Source organism: Rhineura floridana, chromosome 3 (assembly GCF_030035675.1).
Source record: "Rhineura floridana isolate rRhiFlo1 chromosome 3, rRhiFlo1.hap2, whole genome shotgun sequence".
NCBI lineage: Eukaryota > Metazoa > Chordata > Lepidosauria > Squamata > Rhineuridae > Rhineura > Rhineura floridana.
In genome coordinates, this window is record NC_084482.1 from 70,258,630 (window position 1) to 70,281,489 (window position 22,860).

A 22,860-nucleotide genomic window follows, 5' to 3' on the forward strand; every position below is an offset into this window, starting at 1 on the left:
CCTCCCACTATGAAATTACACCAGTTAAATTGCTTTGGTGCTTTTTATTTAATGGTTCAACGTTACCAGCCACTTCAGGCTTGGTCTCATACATCTCCTGCATGCTCTAGAAGTAGCACAAGAAAGTCTCAGGCTTGCATGGGTTTCTCTCTCTTTCATACCAGTAGAATGTTATGTATGAACCAGGGGCTACCTGTGGCCAGTTGTACACAATAATATCCACACACACACAAAATCCATTTACTAAAAAAAAAATGTATTACATTGACAGGGCATAAACATGACTGCATGTAAGTTCCAGATCATACAATACATTCTATGTGCATTGAAGTGTGCATGTGTGTGGATACATGCAAGCATCCCCCAGGCTCTCTTCTGAGCCACAACATAAGCAGAGGGGACACATTGAGGAAATATGTGAACCAGACCTTTAAGTGATACTGGCTGTGTTTGGACACAATGCTAAACTACCTTATAGCATTAGTGAATGAGCCTCAGACTGATGCACTCCCCCTCCTCACCTCCTTCAGCCCAGCTGTGAAGAGGAGACTGGAAGCTTTTGCTTGTTTTCAATTATTCAGTTTATTGTTATGTCCTAACCTCAAACTGTGGTTATTCTTTCGTATGGTTTATTGAAAGAAGGCAACTTCATAAACTATGGTTTGAAATTGGTGTGCTTCTATAAAGTAAACTGTGGTTGGTAAAAATGGAAGCAAGAACGTCTAATCTCATGGCAATGCCAGAGGAACAGGGGGTGGAAAGAAGTGCACCAGCATGGGATTTGTTTATGTCTGAATGCAGATGTTATGTATCTATAAAAGGAGGAAGGTTTCTCAATTAATGCTTACAGATATTCTATACCGAAGTATACCTCACCACATCAGTTAGTTGTCGTCTGTGGCAAACACAGAGATAGCACTTCTATAGTAAAGGTTTGTCATAAGCATGTCAGCATGAATCTTCTTTACTTTCTACAGAAATTACCTACAGTACGTTTTACCTATTTCAGCTTATTACTGAGGAAAGGAGGGCCAGATGCCTTCAATATTTTACACAACTTTATTAGAATGCAGATATATTCCTCTGCCTTTTTAGCAATCCTAGCCATTCAGAAAAAAAATAGAAAATTATAAGGATTGCTCCTATGTAATTCTAGTGGGCTACAAGTAGTTGCACCATGAGAACTCAGAAGGTGAGAGTGGGGAAGTGACCAATCCATACTAGTCTAAAATCTAAAATCCACACTACAAAGTCTCCCTGGTCCTGCAAGAAGAAAAGCTAGAATTTTTAGCTGAAACCAGTTTTGCAAGTTGAGAGACACTGGGGTCCTTTTGTTCCATTCACCAAACTGGAAGGCTTACACAGCTTTCAATTCTTGAAAATATCCACCTGTTTTTCAAGTTCTTCTTTCTACCTTTAATGGTTAAAATACTTGCTTTAAAAAATTAAACCAAAGGGTACTGCAATTATGCAGATAATATATCAGGTTCTGTATTAGAGGTCAGATTCTGCAATTCCCAGGTGAGGAGAGATTGCTCAAGTCCTTGGTTACAGAGCTTCTCAGATGAACAGTTTTGGACTGCCCAGAATTTCACAGCAATGCTTATGAGGAAAAACCCCTATTACTGAAGGAATGTACTATCATAAGTAGTCAGTATCCATCATCAAGATATTTTACTTAAGTATAAATGGATCTACTTCAGCTAAAGAGCCCAGCAGCTACTTAAGTGTCTGGATGGGCTCTGCAAAATATAAGTTGTAGTAATGAGAGATCACTTGCATTTCTACAAGGAATATTTAATTACAAAAATCCACACAGATTATAAATCTTCTGTACAAGAGGTGAAGGAAATATTTATCATTCTCCAGAAGGAACCAAAAAGAAAGTTGGGGATTTGCCATGATCTTCAAGATCCTGATTGCTCCTCTTTGGATACAGTCTACAAAATAAAAGAAAGTAGCATTAGATCAACAGTTAGCTGTCACACTCCAGGGAGGGGGCGGGGGAAATCAACAGGAAAGCCGAACTATTCCCACTTCTGGAAAGGCATTCCCTGTACGCTCTTTCTCAGTAACAGCAGGAGAAGAGGCTAAAATACATGCTGCACATGGCCAAGGAAGGTTTCAAAATGATTTGAGTGAGGTAAGGCAAGAGGAGGACATCCTGCTCAGATCAGCTTTTACATGCAAACATGCTCAGTTAAATATTAATAATCTAATGTTGCTTCAGATGTAAATTCTGAATTTCATTTATAAATAATTAGCTGCGCATCATTTTCACTTCCCAGACCTGGAAACTTAATGACACTGGTGTGGATGTAAAAACACAGGTCACAGGCTGAGAAATATGAAGCAGCCTTGTGCATTTTTGAAATAATCAAAAACTATTATAAACCTGGCTGGTTGGATGGCTATGGCCTTGGTAAACACTGCCTAGAGAAAGGTTCCAAACCATGGAAACCACACATCTTTTCAGGGAAAACACTGATGTATCATTATCAATAGTTCAGGTAACATCAGGAATGAGAACATTGAGGAAGAACAAACAGAAGGACACGAGCCAAATTACAGATGCCTGGATCACTAATGTCAGATCTGGACCCTTTTCTCCAAGGAGCTGAGGGTGGAGTATATGGGGATTACCCATTTTATCTTCACAGCAACCCTGTGAAAGGTAGGGTAGGCCTCAAGGTCACTCCGGCTGAGCACTCATTAATTATACCATACTTTCCTTTCGTTTGAAAGCCAGTGTGGTGTAGTGGTTAGAGTGCCAGTCTACGACCTGGGAGACCAGGGTTCGAATCCCCACATAGCCATGAAGCTCACTGGGTGACCTTGGGCCAGTCACTGCCTCTCAGCCTCAGAGGAAGGCAATGGTAAACCACCTCTGAATACCGCTTACCATGAAACCCCTATTCAGAGGGTCAACGTAAGTCAGAATCGACTTGAAGGCAGTCCATTTCCATTTTTCCCCCTTTTGTTTATAGGCACCTACACTTCTGGATGTTCATATTAAGAATCAGGAAGGATGCTCTAATACCAGAAAGGTGGTTATACTAAGCATGGCGAATAGATCTGATTGGCTTGCTCCTCAGCTGTTCCAAGCGCCAATCAGTTGGGCAGCACTAAGGTGGGAGGTGTGATGGGATCTCAACATTCTGAGCAAAGAAATTTAAAACTCCCATCCCTGCATGCTGAGATGCAAGTGTGTGAATGAAACTGGTGGGGAAAAGGCTGTGTGTGTGTGCAGATGTGTATACGGGGGAAGTCCATACCTTGCCCTCCAGGCCCTTGGGACAAAAAAAGTTGCTCACCCTTGCCTTATGCAACAGGAAAAGAAGTACAGGAAGAGCCCAGGAGCAGCACAGAACAGACTATTGTCTTTCTGAAGGTGATCATTAAGACACAGGCCTTCAGGAAATAATTGTATTTTCTCAACAAGGAGCCACATGCCTGGCAAACGACAGAAAAGGCCATATGAAAGATCCTACGCCTTACTTTCTCAGCAGGACAAAGCAGAGGAAGAGTTGAGAAGTAATGTAGATTTGGGGCCTTGAACAAGCACTCTTCCCAACTGTGGAAGAGCCAGAACGAACTGGGATAGGAACTTGACTTTATAAAAGCCTGCCAATGTCTGGGCCACAGGACGTTGCTCCAGAAAATTCAGAGAATGCAAATTGCCAAATACCAAAACATACCCTGGGAGCAGGAAAAATTGTCACACAAAAAGAATCTCAAGTACCTGCCGCAGGAACTGCCTGCCTAGGTAAGAAGTTGCCATACTGGTCAGATTCTTCCTACTGCCCACTTTGCACCGGACATAGCCATAAAGATTGGCTCCTTGCAATGCCACACCCATAATTACCACCGCCTGTGGAGACAGATGGAAATGACATACAACAGAATCAGGGTCTCATTACATTCAAGGGAACAAGTTTAGTCAGGTATTTGCCAAAAACGCCACTCACCAGCCACTTAACTTTGAAGGAAAACAGGGCGCTAAAGGCAAAAATCACCCAGAGCAAAGGGCATGTGATCAGTCCTAACCAGAAAATTCTAGACTCTGCTTCTGATGTGGCCTTCTTCCCTTGAGCAGATGCCTAAGAATTTAAGCAGAAATACAGTAGTTTAAAAAAAAAGATTTTTTTTAATGTGGCTCACCAGTTGTAGCATTATACCCCTGAACCAGCAGGACCAATAAACTGCACTGACAAATCATGCAATCAGAACACTATATACCTCAACATTTTTACAACCTTGTTTCCTACCGATAACAGAGTGAGATGTACTATATACATATGTATTCTGAACCACCTAGCTAACGTACTGGTGACTTTGTCCCTCTTAAGGCACAAATCAACGGCACAATGTGATTATACAGTAGCCTCTTGATAGAGCTTCTAGAACCTAGGGGCATCGACCCTGGACATATAATAGCCTGAAAAACAGCACCAGGACAATTGAACTGAAACACCAGCAGCTGAGGGGTCTTCTAAATAAAATGTGGCATAAAAATTGTATACAGCAAAATAAAGGACCAAACAAAACAACTTTATTTATAATTAGTGCTGCATATATTGAAAATGAGCGCTACAGGAAGAATGATGAGAGGTTCTACTAAAATGAAAGGAGGAAATCTTCTATAAGTATCGGGGGAGGAAAGGGTTTCTTGTTCAAAAGTACATCAAAACTGGAAACAGTATCTTAAGAGTTGGCATAGCAGCAGTGAAGACAATTTTCTCTTTGGAATGTTTGTCATATTTGTATCATATAAATGGCTGGTGCAGATGTAATTATTGCCTATTCCCAAATATGATGAATGGATCAAGACCAGGCGAGAGAATATACGTTCTCTGCCTCAAGGCTTCTCCTCTCATATGAACTTCCCTTGCTAGACTTCACAATTAACCAGGGTTTGCTACCCAGAATTTGACAACAGTTAGCGAAACCTGGTCAGCATAAAAGAGTGTTGACATCACTGCTGATGTAAGTCTCAGCTATGATGAAGTGAAGGTCAGCAGATAGAAATTCAAGTCAGAAGGGAGCAGCTGTGGTCGGAGGGTTGTACAATCTCACAGCCTATTCCCAATCTCTTGTTAAGAGACAGGCCATGTTATATCTGCATTGTCTTCAATTATCTAAAAAAACTGTAATGTTTGGCGATTGCAAAGGAGCTCTCCTCTATCAATGTGCCTCGTGACTCTTGGTTTATTTAGCTGTTCTTAGTAATGTGTGCTCAAGCAAACTGTACCTATATATTTTAGTGAGTTAGAAGTTCAGAAACGTCAACCAATACAAACAGTAGAGTACAAGTCAACCTTCTAAGCCTGTGCTTGTGTGATTAAATATAGCTTGGTCCTAATGCACCTTATAGCAAATACGATATATTCTATTGAAAGTTCAATAATAAAGCATGTATTATTTTGCTGTGAAATGAATGACATGCCTTTGTAACACTGTCTCTAAGGTAGCAGATAGGGCAAGCTAGATTTCACACACACACATCAACTGTTGATCTAGTTACAGCTATCTTATATCCCCCCAAATGGCCTTGAATGAAAGATGCCCTGTTCTCAGCCCTGGAACACACCACCGTACACCGCCTACTCCAGGCTTCCCTCAATAATGGGGAAATATTTACCCTCCTAGCTTCAAACACCCAGTGGCTTTTGCCATCGTCATCAACCTGGTTCCACCAGCGGAGGCCGACCATCAATCTTCCTGTGACATTCTTGGGAGAGAAATACAACATAAAATAGCAAGCTTTCAGAAGCAGAAATAGAGTTTGCTGAAGTGAAATTCTAAGAATGCCTGCCTCTGTTAATAACAAAACATAAGGAACAAAGATCCCATTTCTTTTGTGCTGTTCACGTGGCCAAAGGTAGCTGTTAGTCCACCTCTAAATGTGCTCAATCAGTTGCTCAGTTTGTAAGCCTTGAGCCACATACCCTGTGATCCTACCGGGCTTACAGCAACTGGTTGTCCAATGTGTGAGTTACAACCTATCACTGCTGACATACAGGCATATTAGCACAAAGGTCTCTTAAGCCTCGTACTGTGAACAACTGAGCTATTTGCTTTGTACAACTGATACAAATTAAAGTATATTTGCTGCATATTTCCTCCTTCCTATATAAATCAATGCCTAAACACCTCTATGCACTCATATATTCATGTCAGTTATTACTGGCATTGTTATTGGAATATCTCCATATGCTTCTGGACTGCTATGCATTTACTATAAATATTACTCTATCATTGTATTCACATTTATAATCACATCTTTAAGAAATGCAATGCTCAGTACTGAAACGGACAGAAATAAGAGTGTTTGAGATAAAGCCAGGAATGTTTATAACTTTCTCCATCTTGTTGGTAAAACAAAGCGCAATGTTTTACCAAGGCCACCGATAACAGAGTGGTCTATGTCATGATATCATGTAGAGAATGTGTGGGTGTGAAGTATGAATTATTTTCTCTTGCTAAGGCTTATGGCTGAAACTGAAGTTTTGGAGGTGCTGAAGGTTATTAACATGACAACTACTGGGGGGCGTCTGGAAAACATCAAACATAAAAAATGTTATAATTTTAATGTAAGTCTGAGTACCCTAAAAGAGATCTTGTGATCAGCACCCTTGATAGACTCCAAGCTGGCATGAGAAAGAGATGATGTCCTGAGAACAGAGATGTGCCAAGAGACTGACATCGCTACAAGCGCCTGCCGATCGAATTATGGATAAGATTCCAGAGGCTCAGTGAAGATATCAAAAGAACATCAAACATTATCTGACTATAAAGCCACCCTGGCTTTACTAGAAGATTTGAAAAGATTTCTACCACAGCTTGCCACCTGAGACACCAGTTCTCCAAGTCTCTTCTTCCTCGCTACAGTACTGGTTGACCACCAATTACTCACATGATTGTGTAAGTATGAAAGATTAGGACTACTGCATTTCACCATTCCTACAAAGGGGTGACTCACAAAAGCACCTCTGGCTGTATTAATTGGGCATCTTTGAATAAATCTTTTAAACCCTTTTGTATTGGTGCGGTCCCAATGCTCCTTCTGCTCGATCACACAGAAGTGGCTTTGAGTTCATTGGAAAGACCTAATTCCCCAACACTATGTGTCACAATGGCCTTTTCAAATGTTGCAACAATAGTTCAACAAACCTCTTCCAGACTGGATGACTTTCGAATGGGTGCAATAAATGTTCGAAGACTGTGGAACAGCTAAATGCTTTTCACATATCCCAGAACACCAAAAGAGTCAAGAGCCTTCTGGCCTGGGACAGAACTTTTACCCAAAGCAGTTCCATAAATGGATTGCTACTACACTTTAATACTGTTCCATCTCAAATCACGTACACTGTCAGCACTGCTAAATGGCACAGTTGGCCCCTCCTGTGTGAAACTGAAAGCCTACTTTGCTCAGCAGATGGAACGACGACTAGCAACTTTAGTGGCGGAGAAACATAACAGTGTTTTTCGACTGGTTTGTGGATCTATTACTCTATTCCCTTAACCCCCTTAACCTACTCATGCTACATTAGCAATTTAAGTCTGGACACAGGGCAGGAGAAGGAAATCTTTTTCAGCCTAAGAGCCACATTTCCTTGTGGGAAACCTTCTGAGGGCCACATGCCAGTGATTGGTGGGGCCAGAGGGAAAAGTGAGTGGAGCCATGGGTGTGATTCTTACATTTGCACAGTAGTCTACATTCCAGCACCCCCCCACACACACACACAAAAGACAGGTTTCTACACACCCATCTCTCCATCCAGTCAAGCAAGAGGCATTATCACAGTTCAAGAACACATTCCTGCCAGGCAACAGCACTCAAGGAGGGCGTGGAGAAGGGCCAGCAAAGGTTGTGGGCTGGAGTTCAATGAAACTTTCTCCCAGATAAATGAGAACAGGATTGCAGCCTTAGACAAAATCATAAACTCTGCTAATTCACTGAGAAAAAAATAGGAACACTGAAATTTGTAAGAATCATTTTGTCAGTACAAAAGATCAGAATGTATGGATATATTTTGGATTGGATCCAGACTCTTTGAGTTAGACCAAGGTGGGTGAGTATGAATGGCACTGGATAAGTGTCCAAGCCAGTCTCTCTAGCCCAGCCCTCCCAAATCTGGTAACCTCCAGCTGTTGCTTAACTCCAACTCCCATCAGCATAGCACATGAGGGGTTTATGGGAGCTTAGTCCAAAATATTTGGAGGACATCAGGTTTGGAAAGGGTATTCTAGGCCCTTGCATGCACCAATGGAATCCAGAAAAGGCTGTGGCCTAAACAGCAGGGACCAGACTGTCTCTTCCAGCGATATGAGAGTACAAGCAAAAGTATCTGCAAGAGATTTCCCCTACCTTTTTTTCTTGTTACTTTCAACACCGACCTCTACATTCAAGAACTTGGTTGTCAGGGGAATTTGCCCCCTTTCCTTTGAGAACAAGAAAGTTACAGTGCCAATAAATTTGAACAGAATTTACCTTCACTGCCCAAAAGTCACATGATAGAAGTAGGAAGATTGTCACCATACAGGCAATATAGCTGTTGCTCAACAATTCGCACAGTAAGTAGACGATTACTGCACTGACACGGAAGAACAAGTGAAAGAAGGAGGCTATTGGATGTCTGTAAAAGGTACATGAAGACAATATGTTAGCTACTAAGGTATACATTTACTCTGCCCAAAGGCCTGCAGTTTCAGTCATAATTACATGTTGTGGCACTTCATAAAGATGGCACTAATCTATAATCATGAGAAAAATAAATATAGCATTATCAATGTGGGAAAGCAGAACGGTTTATTCTTCAGCTTGTGAGTCATACCTCCCTAACAGCACTTCTTTACAAAGTTTGTTGAGATGCAGGGACAGGTAAACATTGCAGTTCAGATGCATACATCTCTTTCCTTAATAATAATAAGCTGCATGCACAGGTGAGTCATTCAGGTGGCACCTATCCAGAGCTTTATCAAATACTTTCAGACACCCAAAGACTACCCTGGAGCAGTTCGTTGTTTAATGAGCAGATTGTGTGTTCGCTGCTACATATGCATCACTCCTATTAACTCATTTTTTCTTTGCTCACTCTGAACTATGGAATTTCAGGGTAGTGGCCATAGTCACCTTCACACTGCAGCATCTGTAATTGCTCCAAACCAGGTATATTGCACCTGGATAAGAACATAAATGCATCATTTGTGTAAGGCAGTGTAAATACATAACAGCAGCAACAATGCAACAACAAGCAAAAGCAGAGTTGCCTGGAAAGCTATGCACTGCATCACTTTTTATTTTATTGTTCTGCCTCAAAAAGACTTTGGCTGATAGGATTTTATTTGTAAAAAATATTTATGTAGTGCCAATTCATACAAAATATCAAGGTAGTTTACAACAATATATACAATAAAACAAATATACACCAGGGATAATATGCAACAAGGGCTTTATGATCTAATCCATAAAAGGAAAGGCCATATTTCAATGGTAGAATAGAAGATCCCAGATTGTCCCCAGCATCTCCAGGTAGAATTAAGAGAGACCCCTGTCTGAAATCCTGGAGAGCCAGTCTAGAAAATACTGAATAGAATAAAGCAATAGTCTGAGTCAGTATAAAACAAATTCCTATTCAGTGCTGCAGCCAGGTTTCCTTACCTGGTCTGAGGCTACCAACTGTGGTTCCACGTTAATTCAGGGACCTATGAGGCAGTTGAGATGATCAGACTGCAAAACGAAGGACATGGGGTTGGGTCACAAGATGACTCCTTCTCCATGTCATAGCATCCTCTTCTTTTTCCAGAGAAGCATCACAGTGCCATTCTCTTAAGCATGTGGGAAAGTGGTTTTCCACAGTCATAAGAAGAGAAGCCCCTGCCCACCTTTACTGGATTTCTCTCTTGGCGATTTCTTAGCAAAAGATATCAAAAATATTTCTTACTATAACAAATTCAGCTCTCACATGACCACATGTGATTAGAATATAATGCATGTAAAATTTAAATGTATACATCATCTCATATTCAAGAAAGGCAGCATACAAGAAAGTCAGCGCCAGAGCTTTCATTTTCCCCAAAGCCACTCCTACAAGCAGGCCCAACGCACAAGAAATGACAGATCTTGCAGTACCAAATAGATGGCAACCTGAGACCACTCCAGCAATTACTTACTTGATCTTTGATTTCTTGGGCCTCCTGGAGATTTCATCATCAGCATCAAAGAGTGACACATCTTCCGTGTCATCATTACTGTCCTGGAGATGCAAGCAGGCAAAGGTTAGAGGAGACAGCATCACTAGTGACATTATCAACAGACAATTCATTTTGGGCATTGGATATGTTCTCCATTTTTTTGAGATGTTATAGAACAGGATAAATTATTTAAAAGAACAGTAATGACATGAATTGCATATACACTTTTTTCTGTGATATTGTAGTTATTATAATGTAGTCGAGGTCTCTTTTTTCTGTTTAGTTGTTTCAGATCCAAACCATAAACTGGCATTGTAAAAAATGCATTGTAAATCTTCAGAACAAATTCTATCCATTTTTAAACCTCTATACTTTACTGCTCAAGTCAAATGTGATTTTAATATTTTTTAAATGGCATTCAAGAGATCTTTTATGTTCCTTTATTATGTCAGAACAGCACCTTCATTTCTGTAGAGCATTACCTACTATAAACAGGCACTTAGCACAACAAAAACATAATCAGTTGGGAGGATACTAAGGCAATGACCACTCGAAGAAGAGTATCAGAAAGAAGATACACCACTAGATACTATGTACATTTACTCAAAAATAAATAACACTAAGACAAATAGGATTGGCTTCTCTATTGTGTGTGTGTGTAATATTACGGCCTAAGTGTTTTGTGGCACCTTAGAATCTTGTTGGTTTATTATGGCACAAAAACGTTCCAGCAATCACTACTCTACATTTTGACGCAGGGAGTTCTGTTCCAATTAGGCCTAAAGTCTAGGTTTTTGGAGATCTCAAAGAAACACGTTCCAACAAATAAAACAGAACCAAAATGGAAGAAAACTCAGAAAGCAACATTTTAAAACAAACAAAAACCTTAGCTTTGAGCGTAGGAGAAATAAGGACAAGGATGGGGTCAATGGCCTGGTTTACCAATCCCCCCCATCTCCTCCTCCTCCTCCTCCTTCTTTGTAGCAAAGTAGAGGTCCAAGTTGTACAGCCCTTGACAAGAGCCCCATCGACGACCCACTTTCTCCCGCAGCCACCCTGGCTTCTGACTCCTTCGTCGATTCCTCCCCCAGCTCGCCCCTCTCCCAAGGACTAAACTCCGACCCGCCCGCCTCAGCCAACCCACTCAGAGGGAATCAACAGCACCCCCGTCTCCCTAATTCCCACCTGCCGCAACATCGCTTCCGCCTCCTGCCACGTCACAGTACCGTTCAACAGGGAAAAACTGTGTACGTCATCATCGTGCGATGGATGCGTTCGTAAGTTAAAACGTAAAGTAGAGTTAAAACGTAAAGAGCGACACGCTCTTTAAACTTCCGGTAAACAAAGTGAAATCTTCCTTACTGTCCGACAGATAAAAAACCTCGGGAGTTCTTTATTTCATATTTCAGGAGGTGCTTAAAAAAACATCCTTTTTATTGAGAGCTATTTTTAAATCTGTCCCGCGGTGGAATGGAGAATATTTGCAGAAATCAGTGAAGAATTCCCAGAGCTTGGAAAAGTTACTTTTCCAAGCTCTGGGAATTCCAGGATTCCACCGTAGCTGTGACTGGTCAGCTGCTTACAGCACCGTGCCCACTCGAAAAGGGAAGGAGGCGGGAAGATCGTGCTCCTTCTAACTCAGGTCTTATGTCGTGTTTTTAAAAAGTTTACAAAAAAAGTTATGCCAATGCATGCAAATCCGCCTAGAAGTACAGTCTATTCCCCATATAGCGAAGGGAGGTAATAGTGGCTGACATAATGGCTTCCAAGACCCCCCCCCGTGTAGTCCACTCTTAATATTGTCGACTTCAACTTCCTCCCACTATTATTCCACTCCATTCTTCATAAAAGACTCGTCTTTGAATGCATCAAAAGGTAATCTACTTAAATTGCTCATTCAGGCTTCCCTCCAGCCTAATTCCAGCTCTCAGTTGCATGCAGAAGCCTTGTAGTCCATTGTCTGGTATGCAGATACTTTTAAATGTGGACAAACTTATTATTTATTGCTACTTGCTGTCCAGTCACAATGAGCAACACTAAAATCATGGATTCCTTCTTGATTTCTACCGGCAGCAGTCAGTTCCACCCACGTGTAAAGAAAAAGAAGAAATTGAAACTGATCTTGTGTATTTGGGTAGAAATTACTACCATACGTTGGGCATGATTCTGTGTGGTAGCGTCACACTGATATATCTAGTTATTATTATAGTTAAGATGAAAACTCCCTACATTGCATTGGAAATTAGAATGCCTTAAACCGGTGGTGCTCTTAAGAATGTATCTACATTGCAGGGTGCTGCTGCAAAACACACGCAGCTTTAGCTCCACCTCCAATATTCAGTAACATCAGTGGACAAATACAAGTAGTTTTCAATTCCTACCCCACACTGCAATATAGACTGTATATGCATTTGCAATTTTGTATATGGTTTGTGTGTGAATGTTTAAAAAAATTCTTCGTACCAGTAGGATTTGAGATAGAAAACCTCCTGTATTTGCTGTTACAGGATCTTAGAATGAGGGCGGGCAACAAATTGCTTATGGCGAGTCACAGCTATATTAAATGTATGGATTTTCTTGTTGTTTCTTATGGGTCATTACCCCTCTAAGGGGAGAAAAAGAGCCCCTCCAGAGGACTTATTTATCTAGCATTCTACTGATTTTCTTGCACAAAGCTTATGTGAAGGTTAGATTATATAGGGTATTTGCATTTGTTTGATTTGTTTGCGGGGAGGCTATATGACAATGAGCATTTGTCCTGCATTAATCCTGAATTGTTTGCAGGGTATTTATACATCTTCACATTAATAATTTGTTCATCCACACTTTTGAATGCATTTCCCCATCACTTTCCTTACTGCAAGAAGTCAGTTTCTTTATTAAAGTGAATTTGTTCCGCTAGTGCAACAGTGTGTGCAAACCTAAATTTCTCGGTATATACTTGAATCCCTCCCACAAAAACTGACAGTCTGAAGGTGCCCCAAAAGTAACCAGGAAATCTTATCCTCAGACAACCCAACCTAAAGTCAATAGTTATGCTAGATCTTTTAACACTATTCTAAGGACCCTGCTTCATAGCTGGGGCATTATCCATGGTAGTCCCCCCCCCATGTCTTTTGAATCTACAAAAGAAGGCTTTAGTTGAACATGGTGCACAAACAAAACATATCTTGACCACTCTTTGTTTGTAAAAGAACAATTGAGATGGATTTTAAGTATTTGATTTTAAAAAAACCCAAAAACAAATCTGTTAAGCAACAGCAGCTGCTGTAAAGCAGAGCATGGGGGAGGCACATATTAACATACACAAATACATGCATACAACATAAAACAATATAACATATTGGGTTGACCCAGAAATACAATAAAAATAAATATAAAGACAACATAAAACAGATACTCCACCTAAAATGTATTGTAGCTGTTTAAGCTGTTCTTCATGTTCATGTGTGGCTGACTCTAGAACAATAGGAGGGCTTTTATTTTTATTCATCTCATGACTGGGAATGCAAAAATGTTTTCTGTTTGGGTTTTTTTACTATTCCTTGAGACTGTAATCCTCAAAGTTTTGAAAAGTGCCGCCAAAACTAATGAACTGCACATGAGTAACAGTGACATAGTTAAAAAGCTCCCGAGCCCAAGAAACTTGTATGATATGGTGCTGCTCAAATGCTATGCTTCTGTTCTATGTGTTCTTAACTGGCAGTAAGGACTGCTGAACTCTGTGGGACTTAGGCTGCAAGGTTGTATACCCTTACCTGAGAGTAAGTCCCCTTGAACTCAATAATGGTACTAGTTCTGAGTAGACATGAATAGCTAGCGCTGATATTTCTGAGTAAATATGCACAGGAACAGGTTGAAAGGCAGAAAATGTATGGATGTCATAAGGACAGCTGTTGAAATGGAATTACTATCATAAGTAATACTGGGTGCAATCCAAGCAAATTCCCATGTTGGTTTTAATGGGAGAAGGTTAAGTACATATTTAACTCTCCTACTGAACTCCACATGACTTAGAAGCTCTTAGCTGTCATTGAATCATGCCTTTTGTTTTTGTTTCCACAGTCAGTCTTCTTGACTTCATCCTGCCCTTTGTGTCAATTGGTATGTCTCTTTTGACTTTGGGGCAGAGCAGTCCAACTCAGGGGAAGCCGGCAGAAGGGGTGCCAATGGAGGAGGAGCCAGCAGAAAGCTCCCCAGCATCCACTTGCTGTTTGGGAGCCACCAGGCCAGTGGAATGTCAGCTCAGCTAGGAGCTGCACACATGAACAGAAAAGAAAAAGCGATCTCTCACAAATACCCCTACCAGCAAGTAAGCACTCCCCATTGACTCCCATCATCATTATTTTGTTAGATAGACCTTTCTCTTTGGCCTGGATCGGGACCTCCGCAGGAGCACTTCAAATGTGAGTTGGATATTGCGCAAGTCCGTCCCCCCCCAATAGCCTCTCCTTCAACACCCCCCTGGAATGCTCCATTTTAGGGCCTTACGCCAGCTTTTGCTGGGCTGGTCTTCCCTGGTGGACCCCCAGTTGAGCTGGCAGGCCCTGGCTCTGCCACGGCTAAGCCGGAGGAAGGGGCTTTTGCTGGTGGAGTTGGGAACCTGCCGGCTGAGCCGAGGGTCCTCCACACCCGACTCTCCTCAGCCCAGCATAGATATGAGTTGGATTGCGCTTTAAAGCATAATCAGGTCTGTGTCTCCATTAGGATACTCAGGTCAAAATATGATATTTAGCATCAACAGTGTCCAGAGCCAATAGAAATCAGATGGTGTTTTATGCTACTTTTGCAAATATATAAAATAATGAACTGTTGTTAAAACTGCTAACTGAAAACAAAGCTAAGGGGCAGATAGACCAGCCTCAACTCTATTGTCATTACCGCAGAAAATGGCATTTATTCATTCTATTTCCCGCTTGCCTACACCTCTACAGTAGGACTAAAAAAGCATAAGAACACATTTATTTATTTATTTATTTATTTACTAAATCTACACAAAGCCCATAAACCATCAGGATCTCTGAGTGACTTAAGATTCACATTAAAACAATAAAACCACACAGAGAACAATGAAAACAAGTAATACCACCGTACACATTAAACAACTGTATTTCAGCACCAAATGGAAGATTTCAGCTTCAACTGGTCTCACCAAATCAAATGTATAGCATTGTGCGAAAATGAGGATCACCTGGTTGGTTTTCTTCCACTGGGATTACAGTTACCCCCTTGCCTGCCCTCCTATATCAGTTGTGGAGGTTTTGTCACACCAAGCAGGTATCAAATATGGACAGCTGAATCAATGCCAAACCAAGATAAGGTGGATCTGCTGAACTACTTTCTGCCAAGGAGATGCTAAGGACACCCTTACTCCTGCCAACCGGAAGCTCTCAAATCTGTTGCCCAGGGAATTATTTTAGGGGTTTCAGTGTAAGTTATACAGAGCAGCAGTACTGTCCTAGATTTAATAAATTAATAAACTTGCTTTTTAAAGAAAGCAGAGCACAAAAAATAATAGCAAACAATACCAGAAACGTTTAAAACACTAAATAGAACCACACTAGTAACTGAAAAGCTAGCCCAAAACAATCAACCAGCCCAGCATAAACTCAATATATTATCAACAATGTAGAACATCATCTTTGCAGTCCAATTTATGTCAACCACTGAAGGCTTCCAAGTAAAAACAATAAGTCTTTAAGGCCCACTTGAAAATGTTGTGGGATAGAGTCAGTCTGATTTTGCATGGAATTTAATTCATTACACTCCCCCCCCCACTATTTGGAAGGTGAAAACAAGACCCACATGCAAAGCAGCAAGTCACTCAAGAAACAAGTTCATTACAAAGCAGGTATTGCTGTAAGAGCTGTTGCTCTTGCTTCAAGATTTCTTTATTTTGTGGCCAAATAACAATTGATGGTGGCTCTCATGCACCTGGAGGTTGCCCTCAAGACTGCAAAGTTTAGGCATTTTCATTTAGATTTGGGCTGGATGATGAGCTTTGAGGAGTGTACATGCAGGCTTGAGAAGAAAGCTTACAAACAGAATCATTTTAGCGTCGTGCTAATAAGCCTTTCTCCAGAGAACAGGAGCATTTGTAAACTACACACATTGCAAACTGGAACTATGTTTCTTTGGGGAGTGAAGCAGCTTCCCCCATCAAGCAACCCCCCTCCAATTGCTCTGGGTCCAAGCTTCTCAGCTATTCCAAAATCAGAATAATTGGATAGAATTTGTCATAGTCTTCTGAAAGGAAATAGCTGAGAGTAAAAATCCAAACAGCCCCAAACCTTCCAATGCCAGCTCTTTGGCTTGTGCTCGTTTATTTGGAAGGGCTGCTTTGAAAAGCTAAGCTCAAATGAAAACATTATCTCCAAGTTCAGGAGCAGCAACTTTACCCTCCTTGGTGAAATCATCTATGGGAAGACCTTTAATTTTCCTTAACCAGGCATTTTTACTTTCTTTTTCTCTGTTTGCTATAACTTTGGTCTTCTTTGCCTGATACTCGTGTATCTTAGCTTCTTCATATTCTTTCATTTGTTGTGTTGTCAAAAGCTGGAACCCAGTATTGAGTCGGTATGGGTTTGGAGAGTGGACAAAGAAGAGTTTTCCTCGCCGTGTTGCTATATCTGTATCAGGTTGGGCAATCTTCATTCGGGGTACTTTGATAGATTCAGAGGAGGTTGTATAGTGACCGATGACCTTCCCCCGAGTGGTAGTTGGAGGTGGCATCTTGGCCTGGCCAGACTTCTTTTTCCCTCCAGACAAGCTGTTGCATGACTTGGACCGTGTAATAGTCGGGACAGGGATGAAGGATTTCACGCTGCTCCCAAGCAAGGAGTTCTTTAAGTTGAGCTGTAGCGTCTTGACTTCATAAGGTGTGGAAATCCTTTCCATACCTAGAATGCCTCTGGCAGCCTTCAGTCTTTTCAGCTGGGTTGATGGATCCATTTTCTGTTGCTCTGGATTTTGAGGAACCAGGATATTTTGGCGCTGCTCTTTCTGGAGGTGGACAGCCCCCCAAGCATCTTTGATTTTCATGTTATGTGCCATATTGGCACTGACGTGGTCAGTCTGGTAGGCATGTTGCATTGTGCTGACAGTGAGGAGTAGCTGGTCATTAGATAAGGGACCATGAGCAAGCTTCTTCTTTATGTACTTTATGAAAGCCTCAGCATTCTGACCAAATTTGGAGGAGGCAGGGGCTAAAGGCTCATGTTCTGACTCATCATCTGTTTCCAAAAGAAAGGTGCGATGAGAGAAGATTAGAACCTGACAGAAGTTCCCCAGTGGAGGAGGCAGGGCAGGACTTGGAGCACAAGTCCAAGGGCTCACTCAGCACAGTGAATGAGCAGAGGACCCCCAAACCAAGGTTTTTTTTAAAAAAAAACATAACAAAAACATGGCTTGGATGGGTTGCATACAGGGATGGACAAATCAGGAGCTCCACTGTCAGGAGAGCAGCTTCCTGCTAAATGCCTGTGTGTGAGAGAGTGGGGTCTGTGGTTTGTGTATGATGGATGAGGGGAATTGAATGAGTGAGTAAGTGGGTGGGTGCGTAGGGGCCAGCAAGAGAAGACAGAGCCTGGTGAGGAGTTGGGTGGGAAGAAGCTATGAGTGAGTGTGTGTGTGAAAGGGAGGGAGAGAGAGATAAGTCATGTTGGAAGACACTTGTTTTAGTTTTAATGGGAAGGGTCCAAACTGGGAAGGATATAATTATAGGAGGAAGGGGTGGTGCCAAAGTTAGGAAGGGGAGGTGCTAAAGGCCCCAATGACAACCATGGTGCTCACTGTTCCACAAAAATATGGAGCTGACCCTGCAAATTACCATCCAAAGGAAGACCCAAAGTCTTAAAATTACCTAATTGTAGCACAGGAGTTACTATGAGGTAGATTCAGTGTCGCTGATGATGTCAAAGTGGTTGCCATGGTGTGGTAAGACAAGCACAATTCCAGGCTCTTTCTATGTCAATCAGGTATGTGAGGTAGATGTTATGGAGACCAACTGTAGAGTGTGTATTTTATATTTTTGGAGTCCAAACTGTGTATAACTTGTTGATTCTGTTGTTCTTTCCAGTTTCACATCTTTTCCCTGCTGTTTTTATTTATCCTATTTTCCACCTACACCTTTTTACTTCATTTTAACATATAGTAAATGATGCTCGCATTCCCTGATCCACGTTTTCCTCATCTTAACTTTCCCATCTGCATATTCTTTCACTCTGTTCTTTATAAAATCTACATTTTCCCCATCCCAGAATTGACTATTAGCATATGTAAATAAAATTACATTTGCTATTTTTAGTATACTATTCATCTCCAGTGGCCTAAAGCTGGACAGCAGGAACAGTCAACATCTTTTAAGCAATGTAGCTGTATAGTTTCAATACACCAAGGTTCCTTACCAGGACCAGAAGAGCCTACTAGAGTTGATACAGACTTTGAATCCTCTAAGCCACTCTTACGCCTCTGGTTTATGGCAAGAGAAGAGAGTCTGTGTTTGTCGTCTGGCTTTATGTCCAGGGCTGCCACAGTCTTGCGCATCTGTGGGCTAGTCCTGGGAGGAGGTTCCCTCACTATTTCATAACAAAGACCTAGAAGAAAAAGGAATAGTTTAGGATGTAATCCTAATTGCACTCATTATGAAGGAAGTCCTATTGAACATGGTCAAACTTATTTCTAAGTATACATATATAAGATTATATGGCCACAGTCTTCAAATGGCTTAACTCCAGAGGTGTTTTGTAGATCAATGGGACTATGTTTCAGTAAGCGTGTCTTAAATCAGTTTTGTTTTGGCTACAAACATCCTGAATATATTTAGGCAATACAGCTCTTGATGTCTGTTTACTGTCTCCAGCAGTTCCAGTTAATTTAAAATACTACAGCTGTTTATGAAATTAGAAACATCTGAAAACTGATCTGATGGGACTACTTTTTGATAGAAGGGTTATCTAACCACTCTGGAGCTGAATGGATTCTACAGTTCAAAATGGGTATGTCAATAGAAAATGTTACTACTTTTTTTCCTTCTAAAAAACTCAGATGAAACCCATCTTGTAAACTTATGGAAAACTTTTTGATGGCTATTTAGACAGAGGAAGCCAACCTTTTATTTCTGTGATGAAGAGAGTTATGTACATTTTTCTTTTCAGAATTTACAGCTCTTGAGAACCAGGGCTAATTGTGATCAAGAAGGTGATGAAAATGGTGATTTGGGGGTCTAAAATTATGGCTATGTTAACAAAGTCAGTAGATGAGTCTTGGACATGACCTCCCAAAAGGAAGTTCAAAAAGATTTCATACTGCTATTTAGATCAGGGGAAGAGATGGAATGCAGGCAAAACAGGGGTACTGGTGGCCACTATCCCCCCTCCCAAAGCCATCCAGGAATGACAACATGGTGGCAAAGGGTTCTTCTAGAAGAAGGTTTATTGTGGAATTATTTATTTATTGCATTTATATACCGCCCTATAGTGCTTTCATACACACAAGTTCATCCATATGATGTTATCATCAAAATGCTTGCCCGTACTTTTTTTCTTTTTAACATTTAATCCAGACTTCCTCTTACTGTGGAAATTCCATTAACATACGCTGTTCTTAGGGTTGACAGGTCTCCAGTTTTCGCCTGAAGACTCTGGATTTTTGGGGTCCTCTCTGGGTAAGTCACCTTAATCTCTGGACTCTCAGCTTTCATTTAAAAAATAATTAAGTTGCTAGGTGTCTTGTTCACCAGATATACATGAAAACATCAGCGGCTGCCCCCACAACTTCTGTTAAAGGAGCTCATAGCTGCCTGCTCTAACCCCACCCTTTCAGGTTTGCATCCAATAAGTGAAGTCAGGGTTGTGATTGTCAAGGGACCTCCAAGCAGTAGCTAGACCTCATTGCAAGTCCAGAAACCTGTTTCCCCCCCTGCTTAAGTATATAGCTTTCGGCAGTACCAAAAATTTTCTCTGGTGTGTGCAAGAGTCAAACAAGTTTAGAGTTTCCTGGGCTCTAGCAGAGGGCAGTATTTTGAAAACCTTCTCAATTTGAAGCTTTAATCCAATACTCACTTTTTCCGGGAGTAAAGCTGCAATGCTAATCTCACATACTCAGAGTAAAACCCATTGAATTAAATAGGACTTACTTTTGAGTAGACATGGTTAGGATTGTACTGTAAATTAATGGGACTTTTGAGTGAACATATCAAAGGATTGTTTTGTGTTGTAAATCTCCCCCTCCAGTCCTATTTTTAAAGCAATTAGGCAGGGCTTACAAAGGTATCGCTACTTTTATTATGTAGGAAACTAACATTGATTTTTTTTAATGTTCTGCAATGATCAACTGGCTGTGGCAATAAACTGTTCTATGGGGTGTTTGTATTTTTATATCTCTAGTCTGTGTGTGTATATGGAGTCTTCCCAACAACCTTGTGAGGTAGCATTGGTGATTGGAAACCAAAGCAACTCACAACAAGAAATAAAACCCTTTAAAATCCAGTAACCATAAAAACAAGTATAAACAGTTGTAAAACAGCTTAAAGTGTCATGATTCTGAATTTGAGGTTTATTTATTTATTTATTAGATTTATATCCCACCCTTTCTCCCAATAGGAGCCCAGGGCAGCAAACAAAAATGGATGAGTGAAGTTCCTTATCACTTGAGGTTGCAGTTCTGTGCCCACTTCTCTTTTTGAGTAAGCCCCATAGAATACATTGGGGCTTTCTTCTGAGTAAAGAAACATAGGATTGCACTATAAATATCTTTACAGGTTGTGTAAATAATAAACATCTTTCACAATCATGCTTATATAAATATTTCTTCATACTATGTTCCAATAAGTATCTGATTTCACACTATGGTTGTACATTATTACTTGCTCTGCATTTTAAGTGTGCCCTTCTTCCTTGGGGTGGTCATGGATCTTCTCTGTTGTTTTCATCCTGAGAGGCAGATTAGGTACTGAAGCCCCTGCCGCCATCTTAGTTGATGGCAGAGATGTGCGCGCATAGCACGCACGCGTGCCATCAACAAAGATGGCGGCAGAGGCTTCATCCCCTTAGGGAAACCGCAGCCGCCATCTTGGTTAATGGCAATGGTAAAAGAGAGGAGACAGGTAGGTGGGGGGGCTGTGCGTGCGTGCACATGCATGCATGTGTGTGTGCGCACGCGCTCGCTGGGGCCCAGGGCAAGCTGATGCTCAAGGGCCCCGGCATGCCTGGAGCCAGCCCTGGATGAGCCCTAAGACTAAAAAAGAAGTGTGTGTGGTTGTGTGCCAATTGTGCATTCAGAAAAAAACCAATCTGAATTATTTTGCAACATAAAGCCCCCATCTGTAAGCATTTGTAAGAATCTGGGAAAACAAAAATGGTTCTTGTTACTTGTGCTGAGGAACTGGCAACAGCAGCTCCCCCTTTTGAGCCCTTATTTCATCCCCCATTTGAGGCAAAAGTTCCTAAGAACTTTCCTATGAAAAGTTCCGCACTATGCTAAACTCAGTCCATCTAAGACCAAGTTGCTGATGGTACCACCTTTTGATCAGAGAGGAGATGGATGGTTTACTCTAGATCAGCGATTCCCAACGTGGGTGGTAGCGCCTCCCCGGGGGGCCTTACAGCCTTTCAGGGGGGCATTGGCGTGACTATACACTTTAGGGGGGCGTTTGGGTTCATTAGGGGGGCGTTGATATTTGGCGGTCTGATGCAACAGTTGAAGCATTTAAGTTTAATTTTATTTAATACACAAATCATTAATTTTTAAACTGTTTTGCCCCCAGTTAGAATGTACTTAATAGTCTCAATTCATGGAAATAACACTATAAATAGTGTGTGCTCTTTAGTAAAGAAATTCTGAATAGCAGCTAGTGTCATATCAAGGAATGGGGATATTAGCCACGCCCCGGCACTAGGTAATGTTCCGATGATGTCTTGAGGGATGTTGGAACCAATCACGAGAGAGTGTTTGATAAGCTGGGTGTATTGGTGGAGGGCGCATTCTTCCAACGGATGAGTGCCGTGTGCAAACGGGTGACGCAGACAGTCAAGTTATTTGCTGGTTTTCTTCAGGAATGGGACACACTTGCTACCCATTGTTTCTGTGATGTTTAAATGAACTTGTTTAACGAAACAATGCCGGTAAACTGAATGTGTTTGTTGTTAAGTATATTAAGTATAATAGGAAGCATTGGCATATACTTAATCTGAGAGGGGCGTTGGGCACAAAAAGATTTTGCAAAGGGGCGTTGGGTCGAAAAAGGTTGGGTAACGCTGCTCTAGATGAAAGAAAAGGCCTATAATGTAACCCTCGAAATGCTGCTGGACCCAATATTGCTTGTGGTCACTGTGGCCGAAAGTGCCATTTCCTAGCTTTGGTGTTTCAGATGTGACCTCTTCTTAGGAATCCATTTTTTTTCTCTGAAATTTATACTCTGATAACCTATGGAGTAGACTACTACAGTGTGCTTTACAAGGAACTGCCCTTGATGGGTGGTTGGGAACTATAGTGGATCCAGAATGCCACAGCCAGGGTGCTGACACGAGCTCTGGTCAGTTTGTTTCCATGCAAAATGCAAAAAGCTGGTTTTGACCATGGTTTGGGTTCTGCTTACTTAAAGGAATGCCTCTCCCATGTAATATCCCTCTTTGCATGCTAAGATCTTTTGAGACAGCCATTTCC

The 22,860-nt window shown here is 41.3% G+C and overlaps 2 protein-coding genes and 1 long non-coding RNA gene across 8 annotated transcripts in view; 1 reads left to right on the plus strand and 2 right to left on the minus strand.

Moving 5' to 3' along the window:
• Positions 1-235: 235 nt before the first annotated feature.
• Positions 236-11,489, minus strand: TVP23C (trans-golgi network vesicle protein 23 homolog C). The gene is made up of 7 exons (XM_061616478.1): positions 11,383-11,489; positions 10,177-10,259; positions 8,495-8,639; positions 5,642-5,731; positions 3,969-4,100; positions 3,743-3,871; positions 236-1,940 (listed from the first exon to the last, which is right to left on the minus strand). The coding sequence occupies exons 1-7, from the start codon at positions 11,392-11,394 to the stop codon at positions 1,908-1,910; spliced, it is 624 nt and encodes a 207-aa protein (XP_061472462.1). The 5' UTR covers positions 11,395-11,489; the 3' UTR covers positions 236-1,907.
• A 206-nt stretch (positions 11,490-11,695) lies between these two features.
• The window catches only part of LOC133380031 (uncharacterized), a 40,525-nt gene continuing 29,360 nt past the window's right edge, over positions 11,696-22,860 (plus strand). For 3 of the 6 annotated variants that reach the window (XR_009761336.1, XR_009761337.1, XR_009761340.1), the window contains exons 1-4: positions 11,696-12,072; positions 14,263-14,603; positions 19,058-19,193; positions 19,805-19,861. This is a non-coding gene — a long non-coding RNA (uncharacterized LOC133380031). The remainder of the gene's footprint in view (positions 12,073-14,262; positions 14,604-19,057; positions 19,194-19,804; positions 19,862-22,860) is intronic. The other 3 variants (XR_009761339.1, XR_009761338.1, XR_009761341.1) reach the window with 3 other exon arrangements.
• FBXW10B (F-box and WD repeat domain containing 10B) overlaps positions 15,199-22,860 on the minus strand; it is a 41,244-nt gene continuing 33,582 nt past the window's right edge. The window contains exons 12-13 of the mRNA XM_061616479.1: positions 18,663-18,791; positions 15,199-17,429 (exon numbers count right to left, since the gene is read on the minus strand). Coding sequence (XP_061472463.1) covers positions 16,552-17,429; positions 18,663-18,791 — 1,007 coding nt within the window. The 3' untranslated portion in view covers positions 15,199-16,551. The remainder of the gene's footprint in view (positions 17,430-18,662; positions 18,792-22,860) is intronic.